This window comes from Chiloscyllium plagiosum, chromosome 10 (genome assembly GCF_004010195.1).
Source record: "Chiloscyllium plagiosum isolate BGI_BamShark_2017 chromosome 10, ASM401019v2, whole genome shotgun sequence".
Lineage (NCBI taxonomy): Eukaryota > Metazoa > Chordata > Chondrichthyes > Orectolobiformes > Hemiscylliidae > Chiloscyllium > Chiloscyllium plagiosum.
Genome location: NC_057719.1, coordinates 72,568,105 through 72,592,427, shown reverse-complemented (window position 1 = coordinate 72,592,427; position 24,323 = coordinate 72,568,105). Strand labels below are relative to the sequence as shown.

Genomic DNA, 24,323 nt, shown 5'->3' with positions numbered 1-24,323 from the left:
TTATTTGCCTGTAAAGGGCTTTGGGATGTTTTGAGTTTAAGAGAAATGCTATATATATGCAAGTTCTTTGATTTTGAGACAAGCAGTAATGTCAACAATGAGGACCTTGACTATTTTGACATCATTTTCAGCTGCTCTTTATATATCAAATGATACACATTTATTAAAGTATTCCTCTTGCACTGTTGCTTTCTCGTGCTTGCACTCTCTCGCACTTTCCTCCTAACATCCAGTGTGCTCTGCATCCTTAAAAATCTGTTTTTTGAACATTGTCATTTTTCTGGAATAATGTTATTCTAAATTCTACTGGTTTATAAACATTGCTTCACTTTCTTGGTGCTATTAGTTTTAGCATCATCTTGTTTTACACAATCCCAAATCTATTATTCTCTACCCTCTTGTAGATTCTGAAATTATTTGAATCATGTAGCAAATACATGATAGAAATATTGGGCTCGATTGTACACTGTCATGACATGCTCAAGCAAAGGACCTCGCAAAATTTAATGCCTACCTGGGAGCTTCCCACTTCTTTTCAATGCTTCTCCTATTTTATTTGGGCAATGGCGGCATCATGTGGTCCACCAAGCCTTGGGCCTGTTGAAACCGTTAAGCACTAATCCTGCCTCTACCAATGTTACCTGCAACAAGGCCTAGTAGCTTTTACTGAGCAAGCTGGTATAGCTCGGAGGTGGCTGCTCCCCCATTTCGTAGTCTCTGAAACATAACAATTCTCTCTCTTTTCTTCCTTCTCCAGCCTAACTCCCATACCTAAATACCCTTGTTGGGATATGTTGATACCCCAGACTCCTTCAGTTTAGCATTCATTTGCTTCTCTTTGGGAAGTGGCTTCAGTCACAGTAGTGGTTACTACTCAAACCTGGCACCTTCAGGACTACAGAGTTGGTTGTCAATTGATTTGGTGGAATGCTCTTTAATGTAGGACTTTCTCCCCAGAAATAGGTAGAAGTCTCTCCCATAGTCAATTAACATCCAGACAAACATACTGTGGCTGGGGAAGGAATTGGCACTATAAAATCCAGTCAGTCCATACTTTCACTTGTTATTCTCATTAATTTTTTTCTCCAATTTATTCCAGAGAAATAGATAAACAATTATTTTAAAATGTAATGTCCACTTTAACCTGTATTCTTAACATGTTGGCCAACAAAAGGCATTCCTATTATTGCTTTAAATCGGGAATTAAGAGTCTCATGATGTTGATTGTTGGAAAAACTCAGCTGGTTCATTAATGTCCATTAAGTTAGGAAACTGCTGTCCTTGCCTGGTCTGGCCTCCATGTGACTCCAGACCCATGGCAATGTGGTTGGCTCTTGACTACTTTATTGGTAATAAATGCCAGTGATGGCTACATCCTGTGAATGAATTTTAAATTAGTTTCTTCTGGTAAACTTCTCTCCACTACCATTTGGAAGCATCACTCAGGGAAGAAAAGACGCAAGTACTCTGGGTGGGTGACCTCTGTATCTGAGCGGTACGTTATTCAGTAATTAACAAACAATAGGCGTTAACTTTGTGCTGCTGCTTCAGAAAATTCCAGCTCCTGCAAAGGGTGTTAAACATTCTTAAAAAAACAACTTTTCCACTGATTGGATAACTAACACCCCTTCAGGAAATTGCAACAAACTGGGCCTGTGTCACATGGTCCAGGAATTACTTCGACGGTGTAACTGATCTGAGCTCATTTTCTCAATTCTCTCTGTCCATATTAGCATTTGGAGTAAAACCACGTAGGTACTGTGCAAACAGTATAAACATTGAGGACTTCCTCCATTGTGTAATACGAGATAGTCTAAGCACTGATCCTGTATTGAGCATACTTGAAACATGCTAGGTCAACAACGTCAACTTTATATCACCATAACCTGTAATGTCATAACTCAGTATAGTTTTCATTTCCTCATGCCCATCAATTTAGATTTCTTGGGGTGCACAGCAAAAGCAACTGACGTGATTTTGAAACCAGTTCCAAGAACCTGGTGAAACCATGACATAATATATATTGAATGTCAAAAGCAGCCTGCTACAGACCAAGCTAGGCATTCCTACAATCAAGAATCAGGGCAAACTTCTGCAGCACAACACTATCCTTTATGAAATTGAGTTGGCTAATTTGTTTAATTCATTCATTCATGGCACTTACATTTTATTATCATTTATTATATATCCATACTTGCCATGAAAAAGTGATAGTGAGTCATTTTCTTAATCATCACAAGGACTGCAACAGAAGCTCCACCCGTAGTGCTATCAGGTAGTGTGTTCCAGAATTATGACAAAGATCATGAAGGAACAATGATACCTTTCAAAGTCACAATTTTTGATGACTTTGAGAAGATCTTGTAGATGATGGCATCCCCACGAGCTTGTTATCCTTGCACTACAAGGTGATAGGTGAAAGTTTGAGAGAGGTTGTCAAAATAAATCATTGTGAAAGTGCACCTTATAGATAGTATGTGCTGAAACCATAATGTCTGGTCGCTGATTGCGGGCTTCTTTGTCCTCTTGACAACCTTACTGTGCGTCTTGTAGATAGGGGTGGGGGAGAGCGCAAGTTTCAGAGTCTGGAAGTGAATCTCACACCGCCGCATGTCCAGGTCCAGCTCTTATAACTACTGTTTCATGTGACAGGGCTAGTTAAACTTCTTTAGAATGATGACTGAAAGGATGTTGATGATTGGGAATTCAGCAATAGTAATGCCATTGAATATCAGGGGGAGATGATAAAATTCTCTGGATGGAGATCATCATTGTCACTTACGTAGCATAATTGACACTTGTCACTTATCAGCGCAAGCCTGGATATTTGGGCAGGTCTTGCTGCATATAGTCACAAACTGCTTCATTATCCAAAGAGTTGTGTTCAAAACTGAACAAAGGTGTGTCCATCATCAAGCAATTCCCACTTATTACAATGGTGGGAAGGTCAGTGATGAAGCAGCTGAAGGTGGTTGTGCTTTGAACACCATTCTGAAAAATCCAGCAGCAATATCCTTGGTTTGAGATGATTGGTCTCCAACAACTGCAACTAACTTCCTTTGTATGAGGTATAACTTTAGCCAGTGGAGTTTTACGCTGAATCCCTGTTGACCTGTTTTGTTGAGGCTCTTTGCTGTTGCTGTCTTGATGTCATGGGTGGTTAGTTTCACTTCACTAATTGAATTGATAACAGGAATGCTCCCATTCTCAATCATGATTGAGTCCAGTACATGAGTGTCACAGACCAGGCTGAAGCCATTGACGTATGACAGCAGAGTGTGATGAAGTCTAATGAGTTGACCCCTCAAAAGTCAAATCCGCACTTGGCTGAGTTTTATATCAACGCACCTGAGTGTAAGTGATTTAGCAAGATTGGGAGACTCCATGATGAATCATACATGGCACATAAAATGGTTTTGTTTGTTTAGATGCCAGTCATTGCAGCTGTAATTGTGTGTAATAAAATAATTTTTATTTAGTACATTTATACTTCACGGAAGTATTATGAAACAAAATGTTACCAAGCCACGTGGAAAATTTAGTCACATGATTAAGAGTTTGGTTTTCAGAATTGACTTAAAGAAATAAAGATCAATAGGTTGTGGAGAGGCATCAGAAAGTATTTTGGATCCAGCCAACTAGAGGAACAGCCACCAGTGTTGTAGTGATTAAAAGCAAAGATACTCAAAGGGCAAGAATTAGATGGATACTGATGTTTGAGTGTTGTGAGGGTAAAGATGATTAGAGATAGTAAGGAGTGAGACTTCAGAGGGATTTGAAAACCAGGGATGAGAGTTTTAAAATCAAGAGTTTTCTTAGATCAACATAGGTCAGTGACCATAAGGGGTTAATGTGTGAAATGAATTTAGCGTAAATTAAGACATGTGCAGCAGAGTTTTGGGTGGCCTTGGGTTCATGAAATATACAAAGTGGGAGACCAACCATATGATAATAATCATGTCTGGAGGTAACTAAGTCATGAATGAAGATTTTAGCCCCAGCTGAAATGGGTGAAGTTATGGAGATGCTCGGAAGCTCATTTCAAGTCAAATAGTAGAAAACAGACTGGTTTCGTTTTGGATTAACACCAGAGAGAGAGGTAGACAGGGAATGGAGTTTGGAGTTGGGACCAAACATATTTTCTCTCACCACCATTTAATTAGAGGAAATTTTATGTTGTCAGTTGTATCATCCCACTTGTTAATCGATGCTAATTCCCCTAGTCCTCCTGTATCCACAATTGTCGCAAAAATTAATGGTTTAATCAAAATATGTTAAGTCCCCAGTTTGCCTGTTTGATGGAATCAGGTTAATAGAAAATACTGACCAGGTTCCATATTTAACAAGAACTATTGTTTATTACAAATAAGTAAGTCCTAGCCATGGGGGAACAAAATTTAACAAAACATAACTTTACTAATTAAAACTCACTGCCTCGCTCTCTTTTCAACCCCTACAAACACTCACACAGATACAGACCGATGAAAAATCATTGGTTTTGTGGGTGGAAGAAAAAATAATAGAAGCACAGTTTAGTTGTACCAGTCCACAGGCTTTGAAATGGTGTTCCTTTTGCTTCCCAAGACCTTTGCTTCATTTTTTTTGCAAGAGGCAAAAAGACAATTAGTACTCTAATTACAATGTATTTTTGTTTCTAGTGAAAGGCAACCACTTAAAGCAATTTGTGGGAGAAAAATGACTATTTCTTCAGACATCAGGTGTTTTATTACAGAGCAAGAGAGACACAGAACTTGTTTTTTAAGCAATGTAGATGTTTCTGCCTATCTGTTTTAAGTACCCAAGCTATTCACCTACCTGGGAGTCAATCAGAGAGTTGCATCAGGCAGAATACCTCTGATGTCCATAACATAATCCTTAATTACATAACGTCAAAAATCAGATGACACCATGTGATCGTCCATGGGATTGTTTGACAACACTAGCTTTTAGAGCACTGCTCCTTTATCATGTGCTAGACCTTGTCCAACATCATAATTACACAGACCAACCTGCGATCTGTTGCTGATTGAATTACGCACACGCACCCATCTCACCTGCTACCTGCCCTATTGCTTGAAAGCAACAGCGTAAACACAAGTTTCTAAGCTTCAGTAACTTGTTTCAAATGTGTAGTAGTTCCTTCCCAGTCATTTGTTTTTAAAAATGTCTTTTTCACATGTTTGGTCTAAACAAAAACACAGAAAATAATAAGTTGTGTACACCTTTGGAAACTAATCATGTTGTAAAGGGACCGAATGAAGACGAGAACTGGACTGCTAATAGAGCCTTGGGTTACCAGGAGTAGCAATGCAGGAGCAGAAGGAAAAATAATTTCAAGGTTTAAACAGAGTTCTGGAGAAGATGAGCACAGACTTGTGAAACAACAACGATTCAGAAGAAGAGATTTATACTGGAAGTTGGGACAGTAATTTCCTAGGACATTTGGGTTTTCTGAAGGTGAGGATTGACAGAAGTAAACGAAATTCTGGATTAGTGGTGCTGGAAGAGCACAGCAATTCAGGCAGCATCCGAGAACAGGCAAAATCGACGTTTCGGGCAAAAGCCCTTCATCAGGAATAAAGGCAGAGAGTCCTCTGTAATAAATTATTCCACAAATTCTGAACCTTTATCAGAAGAAATTTCTCTTCTCATCTGTCTTAAATATACAATCTCTTATTCTGAGATTATGCCCTGAAGTTTGATATTCATCTTCCACATCCAATGTGTCAAGACCCCTAAGAATCTTCCATGTTTCAATGAGGTCACCTCTCATCCTTAAATTCCAATAAATACAGGGCCAGCCTGCTTGACTATTCCTCATAAAGGTGAAAGTGGGTACTGCAGAAGCTGGAGATTAGAGTTGAAAGTGTGGTCCTGGCGATTTTGCCTGTCCTCGGATTTTGCCTGTCCTCGGATGCTGCCTGAATTGCTGTGCTCTTCCAGCACCACTAATCCAGAATCTGGTTTCCAGCATCTGCAGTCATTGTTTTTACCTAGAAGTAAACGAAAGGCAGCACCTGTAGAGAGAGAGAACCATAAAAAATATCATCTGTTGTAACAATGGGACCAGCAGGGCTAGTTTGTGCAATAGATTAGAGAGTGCAGGAGCTGGATCCCATGAACAAGGTGACCTGGAGGAAGGGAGGGAGAGAAAGACCAGAAAAATAACCAGGCTGGCAAGAGAGGATACTTGAAAGGAACTCGGCCAGATAGATTAGCAAAAGAAGGAGACTTGGCAAAAGTACTTGATTGTATAGTCTTGACCTCTGGTGAAGAAGTCTGTGAGCTCCTCGCAATGCATATTTCGGGCGAGGGTGCTGAACTTATCCAAACATGGAATTTGAAACTGGAGTAGCCATTCAGTCCCTCGATCCTATTTTGCAGGCATAGATGATAGAGAACAGTTTAAGATTATGTTTTGTAGTAAAGCCCCTATTAGTTTTACATTTCAAATATGTGACTGACAGTTTGATTACAGCCTATCAATTTGAATGTGAACTAGCTGCGTCCCTATTATAATGCAGTTAATACACAGACAACCGTCTTGCAATGTGGTAAATTTTCTCAGTATCTCCTCCACAAATGAAAAGGCAAATTCAACCTCATTAGTCCATGCTTAATTGTCATCAAAATGATGGAAAGTATAACAATAGCCTGTTCACTGACAGTAACCTTTAGTTCTACCAAGCCCAATCAGCTCTTGAACTTTTTGCAGCCTTGGCCCACACAGGGACAAAAGTCCTGAACTTAAGAGAGAAAGTAAAGGTGGTTATCCTTGATATCATGGCAGCATTTGAATGAGTGTGGCCATCAAGAAGCCCTATCCAAGTTGAAGACAGTGGCAATCAGGGGGAAACTTTCTAGGAGACAGACCTAGCACAAAGGTGGATGTATATGGTTGGGTGAAGATCAATGTTCTTAGTTCCCGGACATGGCTGCAGACATTCCTTATGTATGGTCAGAGACAGGGATATTTAATGATTACACAGCGTTTGGCATTACTCATGGCATCTCAGATACTGAAGCTATTCAAATACAGTGAACCCTGGAAACATCCAGGCTTGGTGCAGTGAATGGTAAGTAACATTCACACCACACAAGTATGAGGCAGTCATTCTCTTGAGCAAGAGAGAATTTATCTATTGCCTCTTGACATCTAATGTTATTAGCATCGCTGAATTCCCTATTATTAACTTCATCAGGTTTACTGTTGACTAGGAACCGGAATGAACTGAGCTAGTCATTAAAATACTGTGGCTCCAAGAGCAGGAGAAAGACTAGGAATTCGGAGGCAAATAACTCACCTACTGACTCTCCTAGCCTATCTACTATTTATAAGGCATAAGTCAAAAGTGTGATGAAATATTGTCCACTTGTTAAATAATTGCAACTTCAACAACACATGAGGCTAGACCCCATCCAAGATAAAAGTGTCTTTTTGATTTTCACTCCATTTGACACTTTCAATATTCGTTCCTTTTGACTATTTATGCATTGGCAGCAGTCTATACCACCTATAATTTGCACTACAACTACATCGATGGTCCCTTCACGGTCACGGGAGGGACATAATCCTTATCAGCACTGTGGGTGTCCGTTCACCACATGGACTGCAGCAGTACAAGAAAACAGCTCACCGCCACATGCTGTAGGGCAATTCGAGCCGGGCAATAAATATTAGCCTAAACAGCAATGCCTGCATTCTTGAATGAACAAAATCCACAGTAGAGATCATATTGTGGTCTTCCCTACTCTTTTTAAATATAGTATACAGCATCATTCTACAGTTCTCATCACTAGTGGAAAATATCATAGTCAGTGTGCTTTGTGTGGAAGCAGGGATAATTTGTGAAGATTGTTTCCTTTTTCCAATATTACGTGTTGATTCTGGGTATGGTACAGCTACGTAATATATTTTTAACCATATGTTCATTTTCAGTTACCTGCTAATAAGGATGCATATAGGAAGACATGGAATCCCAAGTACACACTACGGAGTCACTTTGATGGAGTCCGTGCATTAGTTTTTCATCCCGTAGAGCCTGTGCTGGTTACAGCCTCTGAAGACCACACCCTTAAGCTTTGGAATCTCCAGAAAACTGTCCCTGCCAAAAAGTATGTTTTTTTTTAAAGTTGCTTTTATACCGTTGCATTTATGACAGGGTCGAAATTAATTAGTGCACAAGTTCCAGGTCCAATTATATGCCACAAAGAAAAGCAGCATGATTTTCTGTACTGGACTTACATTCTGTATTTGCACAACACCATATTGGTATTTGGTGCTTGATATCCATCCCTGATGGTTGCCTGAAACAAGACACAGGCATCAGTTAACTGTGCTAATAAGGGTACAGTGTGTGCACCAGGACCCTTTCATGAAATTAATGCCTTGGCATGCTTAAAACATGCGTTTATTAACTTGCCCATCAATTTTAAGAGGAAGCAACTTGCACTGGAACAATTTTTTTTTACATTTTCACCTCTATTTAGTTAAGTGACTGGGTAGCCTGTTCTTTTAGCTTTGCTGTGCTCTTTAAGACCAGGTTTCTGAGAAGCATTTGTCTGTGAGAGACTTGCAGTGTGAATATATGGAGAGCAAGAACTTATTCAGAGGATTTGTTTGTTAATTGATGAATGTGAAAATGCTACAGGGCTTTCCACTTAAGGCTGCTGTATCAGGGGAAGGAGCAGAGCAGTAGCAAAAGATCCACACTAACTGTAGGAAGATGGCAAAGGAAACTTCAAGAACCAAATATCATAACGGAACCTGAGGAGTAATGTGCAAAGTTATTGGGAGACAAGTTCTTGCCTGTGCTGCCAAAGTGGGAATTGGAGCTTAATGAAGGTCCATATGATTCTAAACTTGTATTATTGTGAGTCCTTTTAAACTGCTTCGCATGACATTACCCATTTGCTGTACACTCTGTCCTGCAGGTGAGCGATGTGCTGTTTGTGATTTTCAGCAGCCCATTACCATCTTAATGACAAGCAGAAGTAAGGCATTAGGATTTGCTTGCATTCCTAATTTCCATAGGTGTTGAATATCCTGTATATAGGTTTCTGTGCTTTCCATCATGTGTCAGCAATGTTTCAACATGGACTTGGCATTTGCTAAAAGTTTAATTTGTGTCAACAGGCAGTGCCTCTTGTAAATCTGACATTTTTATGATGTAGTCATGATGATTTTAAGAATCTCAATCCTCAATAATGCTCTGTTCCATCCATTTGGCAAGCTATCTTCTGGCGATGGGAGTATTCTCGTCATCAGTGCTGTTAACTACTTTGTAAGAATTCAGGCAAGATTCTAAGCATCAATATAATGAGAAGCATGCAGGAACAAGGATTTTGATTTGAGTGAACCATTATCACCCTAATACAATGGATTGTTGAAACTTTATTGCTGGAACAGCACAGCAGGTCAGGCAGCATCCAGGGAACAGGAGATTCGACGTTTCGGGCACAGGCCCTTCTTCAGGATGCTGCCTGACCTGCTGTGCTGTTCCAGCAATAAAGTTTCAACTTTGATCTCCAGCATCTGCAGACCTCACTTTCTCCCCTAATACAATGGATCCACTGTTTGTCAGCTCGGGTGGGATCCTTCAGTATATTCCCAGCACCTCTCCTTGTTGCACGCTTCTCAATAATGGTTTTCAAATGTCGGACTCAAAAATCTTATTTGGGGTCAGGGGGTCCCTGTCCTCTCAGCAGCAATGGTGTCTGTGGAAAGGAGACAGCCCTGTTCAGAGGTACTGACTGGGTACCCTTGGACCCACTGTATCAGTTGCATTAAACAGTGGAACAAAGATCTCTTCAACGTCGAAAATGTTTTTAACTGTAATTTAACTGACTGGGCCAAAAATGAATGTGGTCCGAGTTGGGTCCTGACTGTGTCCAAGGTGTGGAACAAAAAGCTAACTTGTGGTTGAGGCAGGATCATGATAGGTGGCTCCAGACTTCTCTACATGCCATCTCTTGTCTACATGTTCCACAAGCCACTTATCCTGTGCTTGAGAGGCACCGTCAACTAGACCAGAAGAACAAGGGCTGGTGAATGTGTGGGAATGGAGACTGGTTGGTTGAAAAAAAAGGCTGGAATGTCTGAGGGGGTTTGGGAAGATGAGCTGATTGTATGGAAGAGTGCAGAGCAACTGGGAAAATATGTCTATGGTGATAGGGAATGGAATGAATACTCTGTATGTGGGGATGGGCTTCACTGAGTTATCTGTCACCAGAGAATATGGAGAGCTTAGCAGAAAATTGCATGAATACATAAAGTAACATTTTCACAAAATACTTCAAAAATACAGATTTTCTTTGCATGGAGTATAATTATGTTGATTGTATATGCAAACTTTAAGATTCATGTGCTAAATGTTGCTGTCCTGCTTTATTGCAGTTTTGGTTTTTCTGGCATCTGCATTTTAATTAATTACGAAGTGTTAAAATGGGGTCACACTGAAAAATAATTCAGAGAGCACTATTCCACAATGCCAGCAGTGTTGGGGCTGCCAGTCCAGACTAGTAAGAAAATTCAAAAGAAATTCTCCTGAATTATCTTTCCACTGCCCTTGATTTTCTTACTATTCAAGGGCTTGGTCAAATGCATTTTTTATGTATGTGTGAAATGTAACACCACTAAAACAGATGTGTTAGAGAAAATGGTGAACAGGCTAAAGTATTTACAAAAGTGAATGCATTAAGAAATAACTATAGGACTCTAGGTTTGTCGTGATCATCAATAAAATATTCTCAGCTTGTGCCAGTGAAATCAGGGCAGGGAAGGAAAGAGTCAGATGGGCTAACTGAAGGTGGGAGAATGATGGAAACTGGAAACAAAGTCACCTAAATTTTTCAGTTCTTGGCAAGAGTAGGTGATGTAATCCTCAAGATACCAGAAAAAGAGATGAGGGACAGAGCCTGAGTCAGACTGGAATAATGGATGTTTCACGTATCCCATAAAAAGAGAGTCCAATTTTTTTGTTCTTATCTCAGATTTTCTGCAGTATTTTATTTTTGTCTTAGAATAATTTCACATTTTCTTATTGTGTAGCTAAACTTAAAAAGATGAATAGCTAAAGTAAAACAAAACTGAAAATAAAAGCTGCACTGCTCCAAAAGGCCCTGCATAATTTGACAAGTGATGACATAGCTAATGCCTATTTATAAATTGGTTTTAATTCAGCTCCTCGCTGTATTTGGTTACCTGTTTGTGTTTCTACTAGCTGGTTTTTGAGTAGCAACAGCTGAACATTGTTATGGACCAGGCCCCCTCAAAATATTTTAAGAAGTTAGCCTAGACCCTAAGTACTTATTTTAAAAGTAGATGTGAAGTGCCATCTTCCAGATGCCATGTGACTGATCAAACTATTTGATGTTAAGCAAAACACAATTTATTTAAACACTATAATTAAAATGTAAACAAAAGAAAGAGCAATTTAGAATAACTTAACTATTGGAAAACTTAACTGGATAATATATACAGTGCCTATTACTAATTAACCAATATGTAACATCCCAGAAACGTACCCCTCGGCAAAAAGGCAAACCCAGACACAGATTCTCACATGCAGTTCTCCAATCCAGGAGGAAAAAATATCAAAAGAAAATTCAAATAAAATAGCAGCTCGGGGAGTTTCACTGAAGCTTCCAACTCTTTTGAGACCCCAAAGGCTTCTAAATCTAAAATGTAAACTAAATCTAAAAACCTAAACAAAAATTAGAAAGCCTGGTCTGGGAGAGCTGGCCACACCCATGCTGCTTCCACTGTTCCAACTTTACTTCAGAAATCCCCAAGGTACCTCAAATTGGTTATTTTCTTACATATGTCTTGTCACTCTGCCTTACAACCTCTCTTCAATAAAAAAACCTGGACAAAGTAACCTCTTGAAAGCCACAGCATGACAGTATTGACTGATGGCACTTAAGACAGCACTTTAATGACAGCAACCTCCGAGTAGTTGTTGCTTGTATGCGCGTCTATGTGCATACTGCACATGTGCTATGTGCTAACAGCACTGTGGGTGTACCGAGGAGGAGGTTGGCTCACCACCTTGAGGCTAATTAGTGATTGGCAACAAATGCTGGTCTTGTCAGAGGCACACTCATCCTGTGAACAAATTTAGAATGAAACCTTCTGAGCAATGCACAGTGCAAGTCTATGAGCTGGTGTCAAGAAAGGAACAAAGGTACTCTTTAATGACATGGATTAGCAGAAGCATCTGGACAGCTTCAGAAAGTAGCAGCATAGTATCAATCATAATGTGAAAATGAGAGATTTAAGTGCAATGGGAAGGTGGTTTAAAATCCTGCAGGACCTGTCTTCCAGCTCAGTAGATTCAACATTCCTGATGCATCTCTGTTTGCAATGCATCTCACTAGTCATTCATGTAGACTCAGTGCACGGACGAACGTTGGCTTTGTAATGCAGATGGTTTGCTTGCTCTTGTTGTGTATGAACATTGCCTGTAAGTAGATTGGATTTGTCAGTAGAGTGAGGTTTGAGGGGATGTTTGTTAAGGTAGAGCGATGTTTCTGGTGCGTCAACTGTGGTAAAGGTATGAGGAGATAAAGAGTGAGGACAGTATCACTAGGAGTAGAGAGTGATGAATTGGGGGAATAAGAAGATCACAGGGGCAACATATAATGGAAATCCAGGTAGAGTGTAATGAAAGATATTAGAAATCATATATCCTCTATTCATCACCTTCCAGCAATACAGTTAAGGTCTAAAAAATGACACTGACCTACATCTGCATTTGATATATTGCAGTCTGCTCAGAATTATTGTTTTATTACTTCTGGCAATCTCCTTCACCAATCTCTCTAACACACTGTTAGAAAAATGAGGATGATTTGCAAATTCATCATTGATCATAACTTTTATCATAGTTTTCTGAAGCTAAACTGTGCCCCTCCTTTAAGTCATGCAGGCTACTTTTAAATGGCACTACCTATATTGATGCCTCTTCTCCATTTCCCAGTGAAGTGATCTGACAATTGACAGTACAAGTAGTGCTGGAAAGCTATTTATATTGTTTATAGTCATCAGTAAGAAAGCTGCACCCACATGCACCTAGCGTTGAACTCCTGCCACACCTGAAAATAAATATCTTGCAATGTCAACATATTGTTTCCGTAGCTCTACATTTGTACATGACCCAAGATTCAAACTTTAAGTTGTGTTGTGAGTGCAGGATTAAAAAAAAAATACATATTTTCATAACCATGCTTGAGGGAACATTGGCAGAGTCAGTTTATTTACTTGTTTCCTCTGCACTGCTTATCAGAGTTGGTTAACCACAGTCAAATAATGCAGCATTGGCCCAATGTATTGTCCATTGTAATCCTTCTGATTAACTAACTGAATTAATTTTATTTTACCAAAAACACAAGCTTGCCAATTTTTACAAATGGTTTGGTTGCGACTCTGCATTCTGACTTGCACTCCTTAAGCATTTAAGAAAATCCTGTTAGCTTTGATTACTCATGCAAAGTTTGAGAAAGTAAGAAATTCTCAACAATATGGTCTATGAATGCTGAAAGAAAAGAATGGTCACGATATTCTGAGAGATCTGCTCAATTAAAACTAAAATTATGTAGCTGAGTTTATTAGAATGTAATGACAACAGCTTATGTGCCAGTATTACTTTGTGTAATTCTCATGCTAGATTTTACACTGTGCTATGGGAAGATTACAAAATTCAACTGACTGTCAGAAGAATTAGCTACTGTGAGCCAATTCTTGAATTGTTTCTTTTACTTTTGCTGTAATAATGTTGTTTTGTAGTTCACAAAATATTTGGAAGACATTATAATCAAGACTGTATGATCCAGGAAGTAAAATTTCATTTCTGTAGTTGCATTATGCTGAGTTAATTTCAAAGAATGCTGTTTCATTAGGAATCTGTCATTGGCTTATTGATCATATTTGTGAAGCGGAGTGTAGTCTTTAAGGTTCTAGACTGCCAAAGAAATACAATTGCAGTTACGTTAAACAAAGTTATACAGTGTTATGGACAGTAACCTGTGAAAGTCTTGACTGATTTCAGTTTGCATTCTGCCAAGACCACTTAGATGGTGTTCCACTGATTTGAATCAAACCTAGTGCATAAGGTGGTTGTGATTGCCATTTTGATTACATTTATTTGCACTTGAACCAGCTATGCTTCTACCCAATCTATTCCAGTACAACATGGGCAATTTGGAAAATTGCAATTGTACAGGGAGTTGGTGAAACAACATCTGGAGTATCATGTGCAGTTTTGTCTCCTTACCTGAGGAAGAATGTTCTGACTATGGAGTGAGTGCAATAGTGGTTTACCAGACTGATTCCTGGGATGGCAGGGTGAATCAGTTAGGACTATATTCACTGGAGTTTAGAACAATACAGGGGGAGAACCAAAACAAAATCCTAAAAGAACTAGACAAGGTAAAGGCAGGAAAGATGTTCCCAGTGCCTGGGAAGTACAGAACCAGATGTCACCGTTTATAGATATAGGATGGGCCATTTGTGACTGATATGAAGAGAAATTTCTTCATGTAGAGAGTGGTGAGCCTGTGGATTTCTCTTTCTCTGCCATAGAAACAGTTGAGGCCAAGAGATTGAATGTTTTTAAGGAGGAGTTAGATCTGGTTCATGGGTCTAAAGGAATCAAAGTATATCTGGCAGAAATTGGAACAAGAGTCGTGAGTTAGGTGATCAGCTGTGAATCATATTGATTGACAGAACAGGCCTACTCCTGTTTTGTATGTTTCCAAGTCTGGGTAAGTGTTCCCCCCCCCACCCCGCCTTCAAAAAATACAAATCTTTCCTACCCAGTTACTGCTGGATCACTTCCGGGCTTGGGCTGTCCAAGCAAGTAACATTAATGCCATACACTAATGCCAAGCAATAACCATCTAACTCTTGTCCCTTAATGGCATTACCATCACTGAATATCCCCATCAGCAATGCCCTGGGGATTACCACTGATCAGAAACTGAGCTGGACTAGCCTTCTGTGACTATAAGAACTGGGCAGAAGCTACAACTTCAGCACATAGCTTGCCTCCTGTCACCCAAAGTCTTTCCATAAGATAAGGCACAAGTTAGGAGTGTGATAGACCACTCTGCAAATGCGTGGGTGGGTAAAGTTCCAACAGGTCTTGACAAAATCAGCATTGTCCAGGACGAAGTTGATCCACCAACTTCAACATTCGCACCCTTCCTACTGACACACAGTGGCAGCCTGTGTATCATCTAAAAGATGTGCTGCAGTAACTCAACAGATCTCTTTTGACAGCACCTCCAGACCCAAGACAATACCACCCAGAAGGTCAAAAGCAGTAGATGCATGGGGCTGTTATAACCTCTAAGTTCCGTCCAAGCCGTGCAACATCTTGACTTGGAAATATTTCACTGTTCCTTGATTGTTGTTTAGTCAAAATCCTGGAGCTCCCTTCCTAACAGCACTGTGGTGATTCCTACACTTCAAGAACTCTAGCAGTTCAAGAAGAAAGCTTGTCTCCACTCTGGCGAACTAGAGGTGGGCAATAAATGTTGGCTTAGTCAGCAATGTCCTCATCCTATGGATGCATAAAAAATCCTACCATCTCAAAAGACAGTAGTATAAGCATCAATGCAGTTCAGTTATTTTGCCACATTTCAACATTTTGAGAGAGTGATTCTTGAGTGAAACTTAAATACACTTTGCTGCTTACTCTTTTGAGTCTATTTGCAGCCATATGCAGTCCATTTTGGCCAGTTGTTAGCAGTGTTAAGCTCTTGCAGAGGTTTTAAAACCTGAACCTTCACAAACCAAAAGCCTAGATGTACCTGCAAGTTATCCATATATTAAAATAAAGTTCCTTTGAAATATTGCCACAGTCCATCTGGTAAAGATGACCAACCTACTGGAGAGAGTTTCAGAATAGTTTAAAGCTTGATGGTTTAGCTAACTGAGTTACTTTGAGGAAGGAACTTTGTCTTCCATTTGTTTCCATACTTAGAATACGGTGTCTGAAAAGACTTTATTTCTTATACTGTTGTACACCTTGCTGCCATATAACAGTATGGTCAGTGGAACATTTGGTGGATGCAGGTCTTGGTGTTCAGTGTTAAAGTTTTATTGTTACACATGGGCTTAATAAATTCATTAGTTGTGATTAGTTCCTGCCTTACACAGTTATTTGACTCCTCATCTAGAAATATCTGAGAGTTTATTCTGCTTAGGATGAACTCAATAGTGTGAGGTATTGAAAATTCTGGTGGAGTTAATACACAGAACTGCAGAAGAAGAGGAGAGTCATCCAGTCCTTAAGTCATTTGTGCTCTTTGCTCATCTGTACCTCAACTTTATTTCCCCAACTTTGTGCTTTATCCTTTGATGCCCCTACCTAACAAAGTTACATTAACTTCAATCCTGAAAGTTTTGAATTGACTTAAAATTTGCAGGCGAGTATTCTAGATTTTTCACTACCATTAGAGGAAAGTATTAAATGCCCTTCCTAATTTCACTCCTAAATTGCTTTACTCGAATGATAAGATTATGTCTTATCTATTAAGTTACCTCCACCACTCTATTGAGTTATTTACTCATTGTAAAAATCTGAATTAGATCACCCCAAAATCAATTAAGTTCATTGGAATAGGACTAATTTTTTTGTAATCTGCCATCATACTGCAACCCCCTGGTAAACTTTCATTGTATCCCTTCCAAGCAAATTTAATTATATTAAGGCTTGGTATTCAATACTGCAAATATTTTATTAGCAAGGCTATGAACAACTGAAATAAACTTCAATTTGGAATTCTAACTAGCCTTAAGGTTAAAACCGCGCCATTTTCCTTTATCACTTTTTCTATCTGTGCGTTGGTTTTAAATAATTCACAGGCATAGACACTTAAACTATTTGACTCCATCCCTGATCCTCAACTTCCCTTTAAAGGAATTTATTCTGATTTGTCTTTCTTGGATCCATAATGACAATCTTGCATAGCAAGCTGAATTTAGTCCATCATAATTTTGCCCCTAAGTTAAGTCAATTTGCGTAACTTTGTCACCCACAAACCTGGATATGTAAAACACTCCTATTTATTGACTTAGTAGTATGTTTAAAAACTGAGAGCCCAGTACAGATTTCTAGGTAGCAGCACTTAACAATCATGCCAATCAGGACAACAAGTACTTTGTCTCCTACCACCCAACAAAACTGTCAGACCATTCCAAGGTTACTTTCAATTCAGTCCACACTCAGTTTTATTAATCTTTTGTATGGAACCTTACCAAATGCTTTCTTTTCAAAAATATATTTTTATTGAAAAATATTTTTTAAATATTAAAACAAATGCAAAGCAATACAAAGAAAGAACACCAAAAAAAGTAAAAAAAAAACAAACGGCCTTCATGTACGAAGTATAAATATGCATAGAAAAGTATATATATAAAAAAGCTCCAAATAACTACTTAACTAAATAAATAATAACCAACAACAAACTAATAAATAATAATAACGCAGCTCAGCCAAACAAAACACTCACTCTCTAATATCATGAACATTAGTTTTCATATATGCATACGTTCGCAGTTCCCCCTTTCTGGATGTTGGACTCGTAAAGCACAATTGTTACGGCTATATAAAAGCTCTTATTACTGTGGCAGACAAATCTGTGTCCAGGTATTCCAGAAAGTGTCATCATGTCTTATAGAAATTCTCAGTCTTATGGTGTACCATGCTTGTGAGAAACTCCAAGGGGATATGCTCCATATCAATCTGCTGCCAACGCGACAAACCCGGGGGATTTTCGGACACCCAACCTAACAATATTTTTTCTTGCGCAGAAAGTGAGAATGTTGAAAAGTTTTTGTCTTATGTGTATCTACAGGGAATACACTGGGCAGGCCAAGAAGGAGAGCGATTGGGTCCTTCTCCACCCTTACACCCAAAATCCCCTCCATTGCACCTGCCACAGCGCTCCAGTATGTTTGAAGCCCACCACAGGACTAGAGACAATGGGTAAGAGTGCCCGTACCAGCCTTGTGTTTGGGACATGTTGAAGATATCCCTGGTTTAAATTTTGACAAACAATCTGGAGCCAAGTGAACCCTGTGGAGAAAGCATGGGTCCTATTGTAAATTGATATCTTTCTTGCATTTTCCCAAATATCTTCCCATGCCTCTGAGGAGACTTCAACGCATAGCTCTTTCTCCTACACCCTGCAGAGTTGATCGAACTCACCTGAGGGGGTGCCCCCCAATTGATGATACAAAGTGCTGACAGAAAGTGTACTCTTAGCACTGAGCACCCTTCTCTCTATGTCAGATTGGAGGGATCAGTCAAAAGCATTGTCTTTTTTTGAATAAAATCCCTAACTTGAAAAAAACAAATGAGGTCCCTGTTAGATGGTTCATATTTCCGTGCTAACTGATCAAAGGACATCATTGTGTCTCCCTCAAATAAATTGCCCATGCAAGACACACCTTTAGCTGCCCAATGTTTGAATCCTGAATCTATCATCCCCAGTTGAAAACCTGGCATAGCAACAATAGGTGTACGAGAAGATGTTTTGCCAATATTGCCTTCCCTCTGCTCAATTGCCCTCCATGCTTTAACAGTATTCATAACTATTGGGTTATGGCAATATTCCCTAACTGTCCTCATTTTGTCCAAAAACAGCAAGTTAGTAAGGGGACACCCTGCCTGAGAGGTTTTGATATCTAACCATATTAAAAAAGATTCCGCACAAGCCCAGTCACTCACGTAAGATAAAAGTGAGCTGAGTTGACACAGTCTCCAGCATTAACGCAGGAGAGGATTTTGAAGTCCACATTTTAAGAGTGAAATGGGCCTGTAAGAAGCACCTTTCCTTTTATAAGAATAAGCGAAATGTTGGCCTCTCTTAGAGGTGGTGGGGAATGATCATGACTGTACGAGTCATTGAACATGTTGAGCATCGGGCCTGACAATATGTTTAAAAATTCCTTAAAGAATTGGCTGGGAAATCCATCAAGGAGAAAGTAAGTTCTGCAGATGTTGGAGATATCTCTCCACCCCTGAGGCTCCCAGCCTCATTCGTGATGAAGGGCTCCGGTCCGAAAAGTCGATTCTCCTGCTCCTTGGATGCTGCCTGACTGCTGTGCTTTTCCAGCAATACAGTCTCGACTGGGAAGTCTATCAAGACTGGGCGCCTTTCTACTCTGAAGTTTCTTCACAGCCTCCTACACCTCTTTCTCTGAAAAGGAGGCATTGAGAAAAGACTCTTGTTTGTGAATCATGCCCAAGAGTTCCAGGTCCTTGAAAAAGGACTCCATCTTGGCCCGCCCTTCCTCACAACCCTCAGATTGGTATAACTTAAAGTAAGATCTCTGGAATGCCACATTAATCTTTTTGGAATCACGTGTTAGTTTCCCAGACCCTTCTCTAATCAACGTAATGGTTTGAGGGACACTCGTTTTCCTGATGAGATATGCTAGGTACTTGCCTAGCTTGTCACCATGTTTGTATAACCTCTGCGAAAGTAAGCTCCATCTTTGTTGTCTGCAAGAGCACGGAATTCAATACAGACCACAGCACCATAATCCTCTGTAGCTTGACCAACAAGGGCCTGTCAAAGTAAGCCTTTTCGCTTCTTTCAACTGTGCTTTGACAAGACGTTGCTATTCGTCCTTCTGCCGCTTCCTACTGGCAGAGGAGGAAATAACTAACCCCCGGCATAGGATTTGGCAGTTTCCAAAAAGGACGGACTGGCTACTAACCAAGTCTGAGTTAATGCCTAGGAACGTCCTAAATTCCCATGAGAAATACTCCACAAACGTATTATCGTTGACGATAAAGAGATCCATTCGCCAGTGCCTCGAGCCCTCTGTAACATCCTTCATCTTAACCAACAGGTACATTGGAGCGTGATCAGAAATGGTAATATTACTGATTGTACAAGATGCCACCAAGTCCAGGGTTGCCACGGGGGTCAGAAAAAAAATCAATCCTGGTGTGACATCTGTGTGGATTGGAAAAAAACATAAAGTCCCTGCCTGTAGGGCGGAGGCGCCTCCTGACATCCACCAACCCTAACTCCACACACAGGTCCACTAATTGTTCAGTTTGTTACAAAGGGTATCGGGGGTGGGGTGGAGCGCTTTGGGCAACTAGACTACTGTGGGATCCATGAGACAATTAAAATTTCCCCTATAAATGATATGCCAGAACTTGAGATTCATCACTTTAGAGAAAGCATCTACCAGAAATTTGAGGGGATGGGCCAGAGAGCAATAAACATTTAAAACACCATATGTCCTGTTTATTAGGACTTTGAGAATTACAAATCTCCTGTGTCTGACTTTACCACACTCTAGTAACTTAAATGGGAGATTCCTCCTAACCAATATAGCCACTCCCCTACTTCTGTTATTAAAAGATGAAAAGTAAACGCGATCAAAGCCATTCTGCTGTAGTTTCAAATGCTCACTATCATCCAAGTGTGTCTCCTGTAACAAAGCAATATCCACATTTTCCTTTCTAAGACTCGAAAGTACCTTTTTCCTCTTAATCGGTGAGTGATTCCCCTTGATGTTCCAGGTACACCATTTAATCAAGTCCTTAGCCATAACCTTCTGCAGTAACATTTAGATTCCAGAGGAGGAACTCGAACCACAAATTGACGAGCCTTAGTGTAGCAAGATCCATCGAACGTAAAAACTGCATAAACTAAAACCACTACAGTTAACAAATCTACAAAGCTATCAAAGATTATATACAACAAACAAACCAACATATAAAGCGCCAATGGCGCTGAATAGGGGAACTCATCCCCCTGTCCAAAGGGGGCAACTGCACATCCCAAAACCCAACTTCCCATCCCGCTGCCAATTCTGCGGCCTGGGCATTTAAATACTTGAACTGAGCGTAAACTGCCTGTAAGTAGGCATCTAGCCATCCCAACTATTTTCCCCCCTCCTAGCTATAGCCGCACTGCAAACACAAGCAGCAAACAAAGAAAATACACCATGGAATAACAATGTGAATAAAGAAATTTTTAAAAAGAGGGTAAGTACCCCACCCATCCTTTGGTATAACTTAAAAATTGAAAGTACACATCTCAACCGTCACCAAACATAGTTTGAACCAGATTATTACCAATAAAAAAGATAGGAAAAGAAACCCCTGACCGGACTTGCATTTTTTTTAAAAGAAAAAACAGAGACATACCCAAACAACGCTACTATTTGTACATACTAAATTGTTCAGATGAAGTTAATTTGTCCACAAAGTCTTTTGCCTTCTCCAACATGTCAAAGAGATGTACAGATCCATCTAAGGTGAATCGAAGCACCACCGGATACCTCGGAGAGTACTGAATCCCAAGCTCCCTCGGTCTTTCCTTGACGCCGTCATGGGATTTTCTTTGCTGGATCACCGCTGCTGAGAAGTTCTGGAAGAACATATCTTAGAGCCCTTGTAAACTAGGGCCTTCGGATCCTTCCCCAGATTCTGGAAGCTTCCACAATTCCTCCTTATCTCTATAATGATGAAACCACACCAAGATAGGACCAGGACATTGATCTAGACCTGACCTCCGTGTTGTGACCCGGTGGCCCCCTCAATCTTCAAGCCTCTCATTCCAGCCTCCAAGTTAAGGAATTTCAGCAACCAGTCCTCAACAAATTCTGCTGGCCACTCACCTTCCTTACCCTCCGGTAGACCGACGATATGAATATATTTTCTTCTGCCCCTGTTCTCAAGATCATCAACTTGGTCAAGCAAATTACAGGCCTACATCGTATCCTTGGAGGGACTGGTCTCAGCTTCCACCTTTGAGACTCTGTGTTGTACCCCATCCATCCTTTTCTCCAGGTCTCCCAGCTACTGTTCATGCTTCTGCAGCATGATGGACATCGAGACCAGTTTCTCCTCTATCTGCTTACCCAACATCTTGCGAGATTTCACAAGCTCCTTCACCAGGACCTGGTGAGAAATCGAACCCAAGGATCCTGCAGGCTGGGCCGGGGCCCAGCTTCTGACGCTCCTCCTCCCTTCTTCGGCATCCTTGAATGGCAAAAACCAAGATAAGCTTACTGTTAACAGTTTCCTGGGACTCCACGACGTTTCCAGAGTCTTAGGCTATCACAGTGGTCTGGGTGTGGCGGGTTAAAAATTCGTCCTGCTCCTGCGGAGCTCTGCAACGTGATCTTCTTAGATCGCCGCCACCTTGGAACCCCCATCAAATGCTTTCTTCGATAATACTAAATACCTTGGTGGAAGTCTTCTCAAATAAATCTCAGCTAAGTTTATCTGACGTGCCGTAGTCTTCACAAATCCAGACTGTTGGTACTACTTTTGTTTTAATCTACACAATGATAGTCTGAGGTAACGTTGCTATAGTTGATATAAACTTGTTAGTTTTACACTCAGCTGTCTCCTTACTCTCTACTTAGATTAGTATGGAACACGTAACAAGTTCTTTGTTTTGGGGTTTACTAAGGACAGGGAAGCTGACAAAGTATCAGTAGAAATAATGGGTGGAATGAATTTGAAAGGCAGGGTGTATTGGAAAAACTCATTGGTTCGAATTGCTTTCATCTCAATTTGTGAAGGCAAGTGAGACTGTATATAGGGAAAATGCTTGCCATAATCTTCCAATCTTTTCCAGAGGTCCCAAAGGATTAGAAAGTGTTAAATGTGGTACCAGGCCAGTCACTAATATCAGTGATGAATAAAGTTTTAGAAATAAGAAAGAAGATATTCACAGGTACTTGGAGAACTTTGCTTTATCATATATACTCAAGTCCTCATGGATGTCATGGAAAAATTTGTCAATGATGTTTTGCCAGAAAGTCCTAACTATTCTTCACTCCCAGGTTGACTTGTTTCCCCCTCACTGATGCTGTTACTAATACTGGCGCCCTCACTTTCTCAACTTGACTGCTGGACTCATTTTTCTTACCACTTCCCTGCCTGACTTTACCTCTGTTTCTGCCTCTCTTGCCCACTGCCGTATTTTTCCTTTTCTTCTCCTGTCTCTCCCCATATCTCATTTCTTGCACTTGCTTTCTTCCTTCACTCTCCTCTCCCATCATGCTCCCTCTCCCCATCTTCTCCCTTCTGTACCCCTAATTTAGACTCTAGCTACATGTAAGCCATACAATCCATTGACATATACAGTGCTACTAAATAAAACTGATCCTTTATAAATATACACACATATATAGACAGACAGGATAAAATAGATATGGACAATGAGGATAAAACTGGAAAGACAGTTCATGTCTTTGTTTCAGGTTCTGTCGTTGAGACGATCCTTATGACTTTTTGCTGACTGGTGTGTTGCTTCAATCGTCTTTCTCCAATGCTTTCACTTTTTAGTAACAGGCACAAGTTGGCTGATAGGCTTATTAAAAACTCTGTGATTTGGCAGTTGAAAGTCAGTGATCAACAGCTGTTGCGGAAATGATAAATTGGTTTTCTTTCGGTTTACAGTAAGTTGTGACTGCAGAGAATGGGCTGCTCCTCAGCTGGGGAAGAACTGAACACTTCTTTACCTCTATGACTTGTTTCTTGCTCCAAGTTATTCTTTTACCTGAGAATTAATCACACAGTTGCAGGTTAGCAAAAACCCTCTGTTATTTGTCTATGGACTAATAACCATTTATCAATCAAATGCTGCATCAGTATACCCCCTTGGCTCCAGATGTCAGAAACTGAAATTCCAATTTCTACTTTTTCAAACAGTTTGCATGATGCTTGGCATGGGTGTCAGGTTACTTGCTTGCACAACTGCAGCATTCTATTAAAACACTTTTAAAACAGTTCTTTCTTATTTCAGTCCACAGTTTTTAAAACTCAAAAACAGATACCCTGCTTGACAAAAATGAGGACAACTGTTTTTCTCTCTGTATGAACTACAGCGAACCTTTTATTATACAGCATCTATGCGACCAGGAGTGTGTCAGGTGATCAGATATTACAAATAATCAAGGGACCTGCATAATCAATGTAAAAACACACACTAAGTAATAGAAACGTAATGCAAGGGGTAAACACGTCGCATTGTACTTTATTTACAGCATAAGTCACTGAAATAGTAACAAATAAAACTTATTGGCAGAGAGCTTTCTCATTCACGCCTTTAACTGAAACTTGAAAGGGTTCAGAAAAGATTTACAAGGATGTTGCCAGGGTTGGAGGATTTGAGCTATCGGGAGAAGCTGAACAGTCTGGGGCTGTTTTCCCTGAAGCGTCGGAGGCTGAGGAGTGACCTTATAGAGGTTTACAAAATTATGAGGTGCATGGATAGGATAAATAGACAAAGGCTTTTTCCTCGAGTAGGGGAGTCCAGAACAAGAGGGCATA

General features: G+C 40.1%; 1 protein-coding gene across 4 annotated transcripts in view; it reads left to right on the top strand.

Moving 5' to 3' along the window:
* strn3 (striatin, calmodulin binding protein 3) overlaps window positions 1-24,323 on the top strand; it is a 190,492-nt gene that overhangs the window by 135,624 nt on the left and 30,545 nt on the right. For all 4 annotated transcript variants that reach the window (XM_043698050.1, XM_043698049.1, XM_043698052.1 and 1 more), the window contains one exon: window positions 7,940-8,115. In XM_043698050.1, coding sequence (XP_043553985.1) covers window positions 7,940-8,115 — 176 coding nt within the window. The remainder of the gene's footprint in view (window positions 1-7,939; window positions 8,116-24,323) is intronic.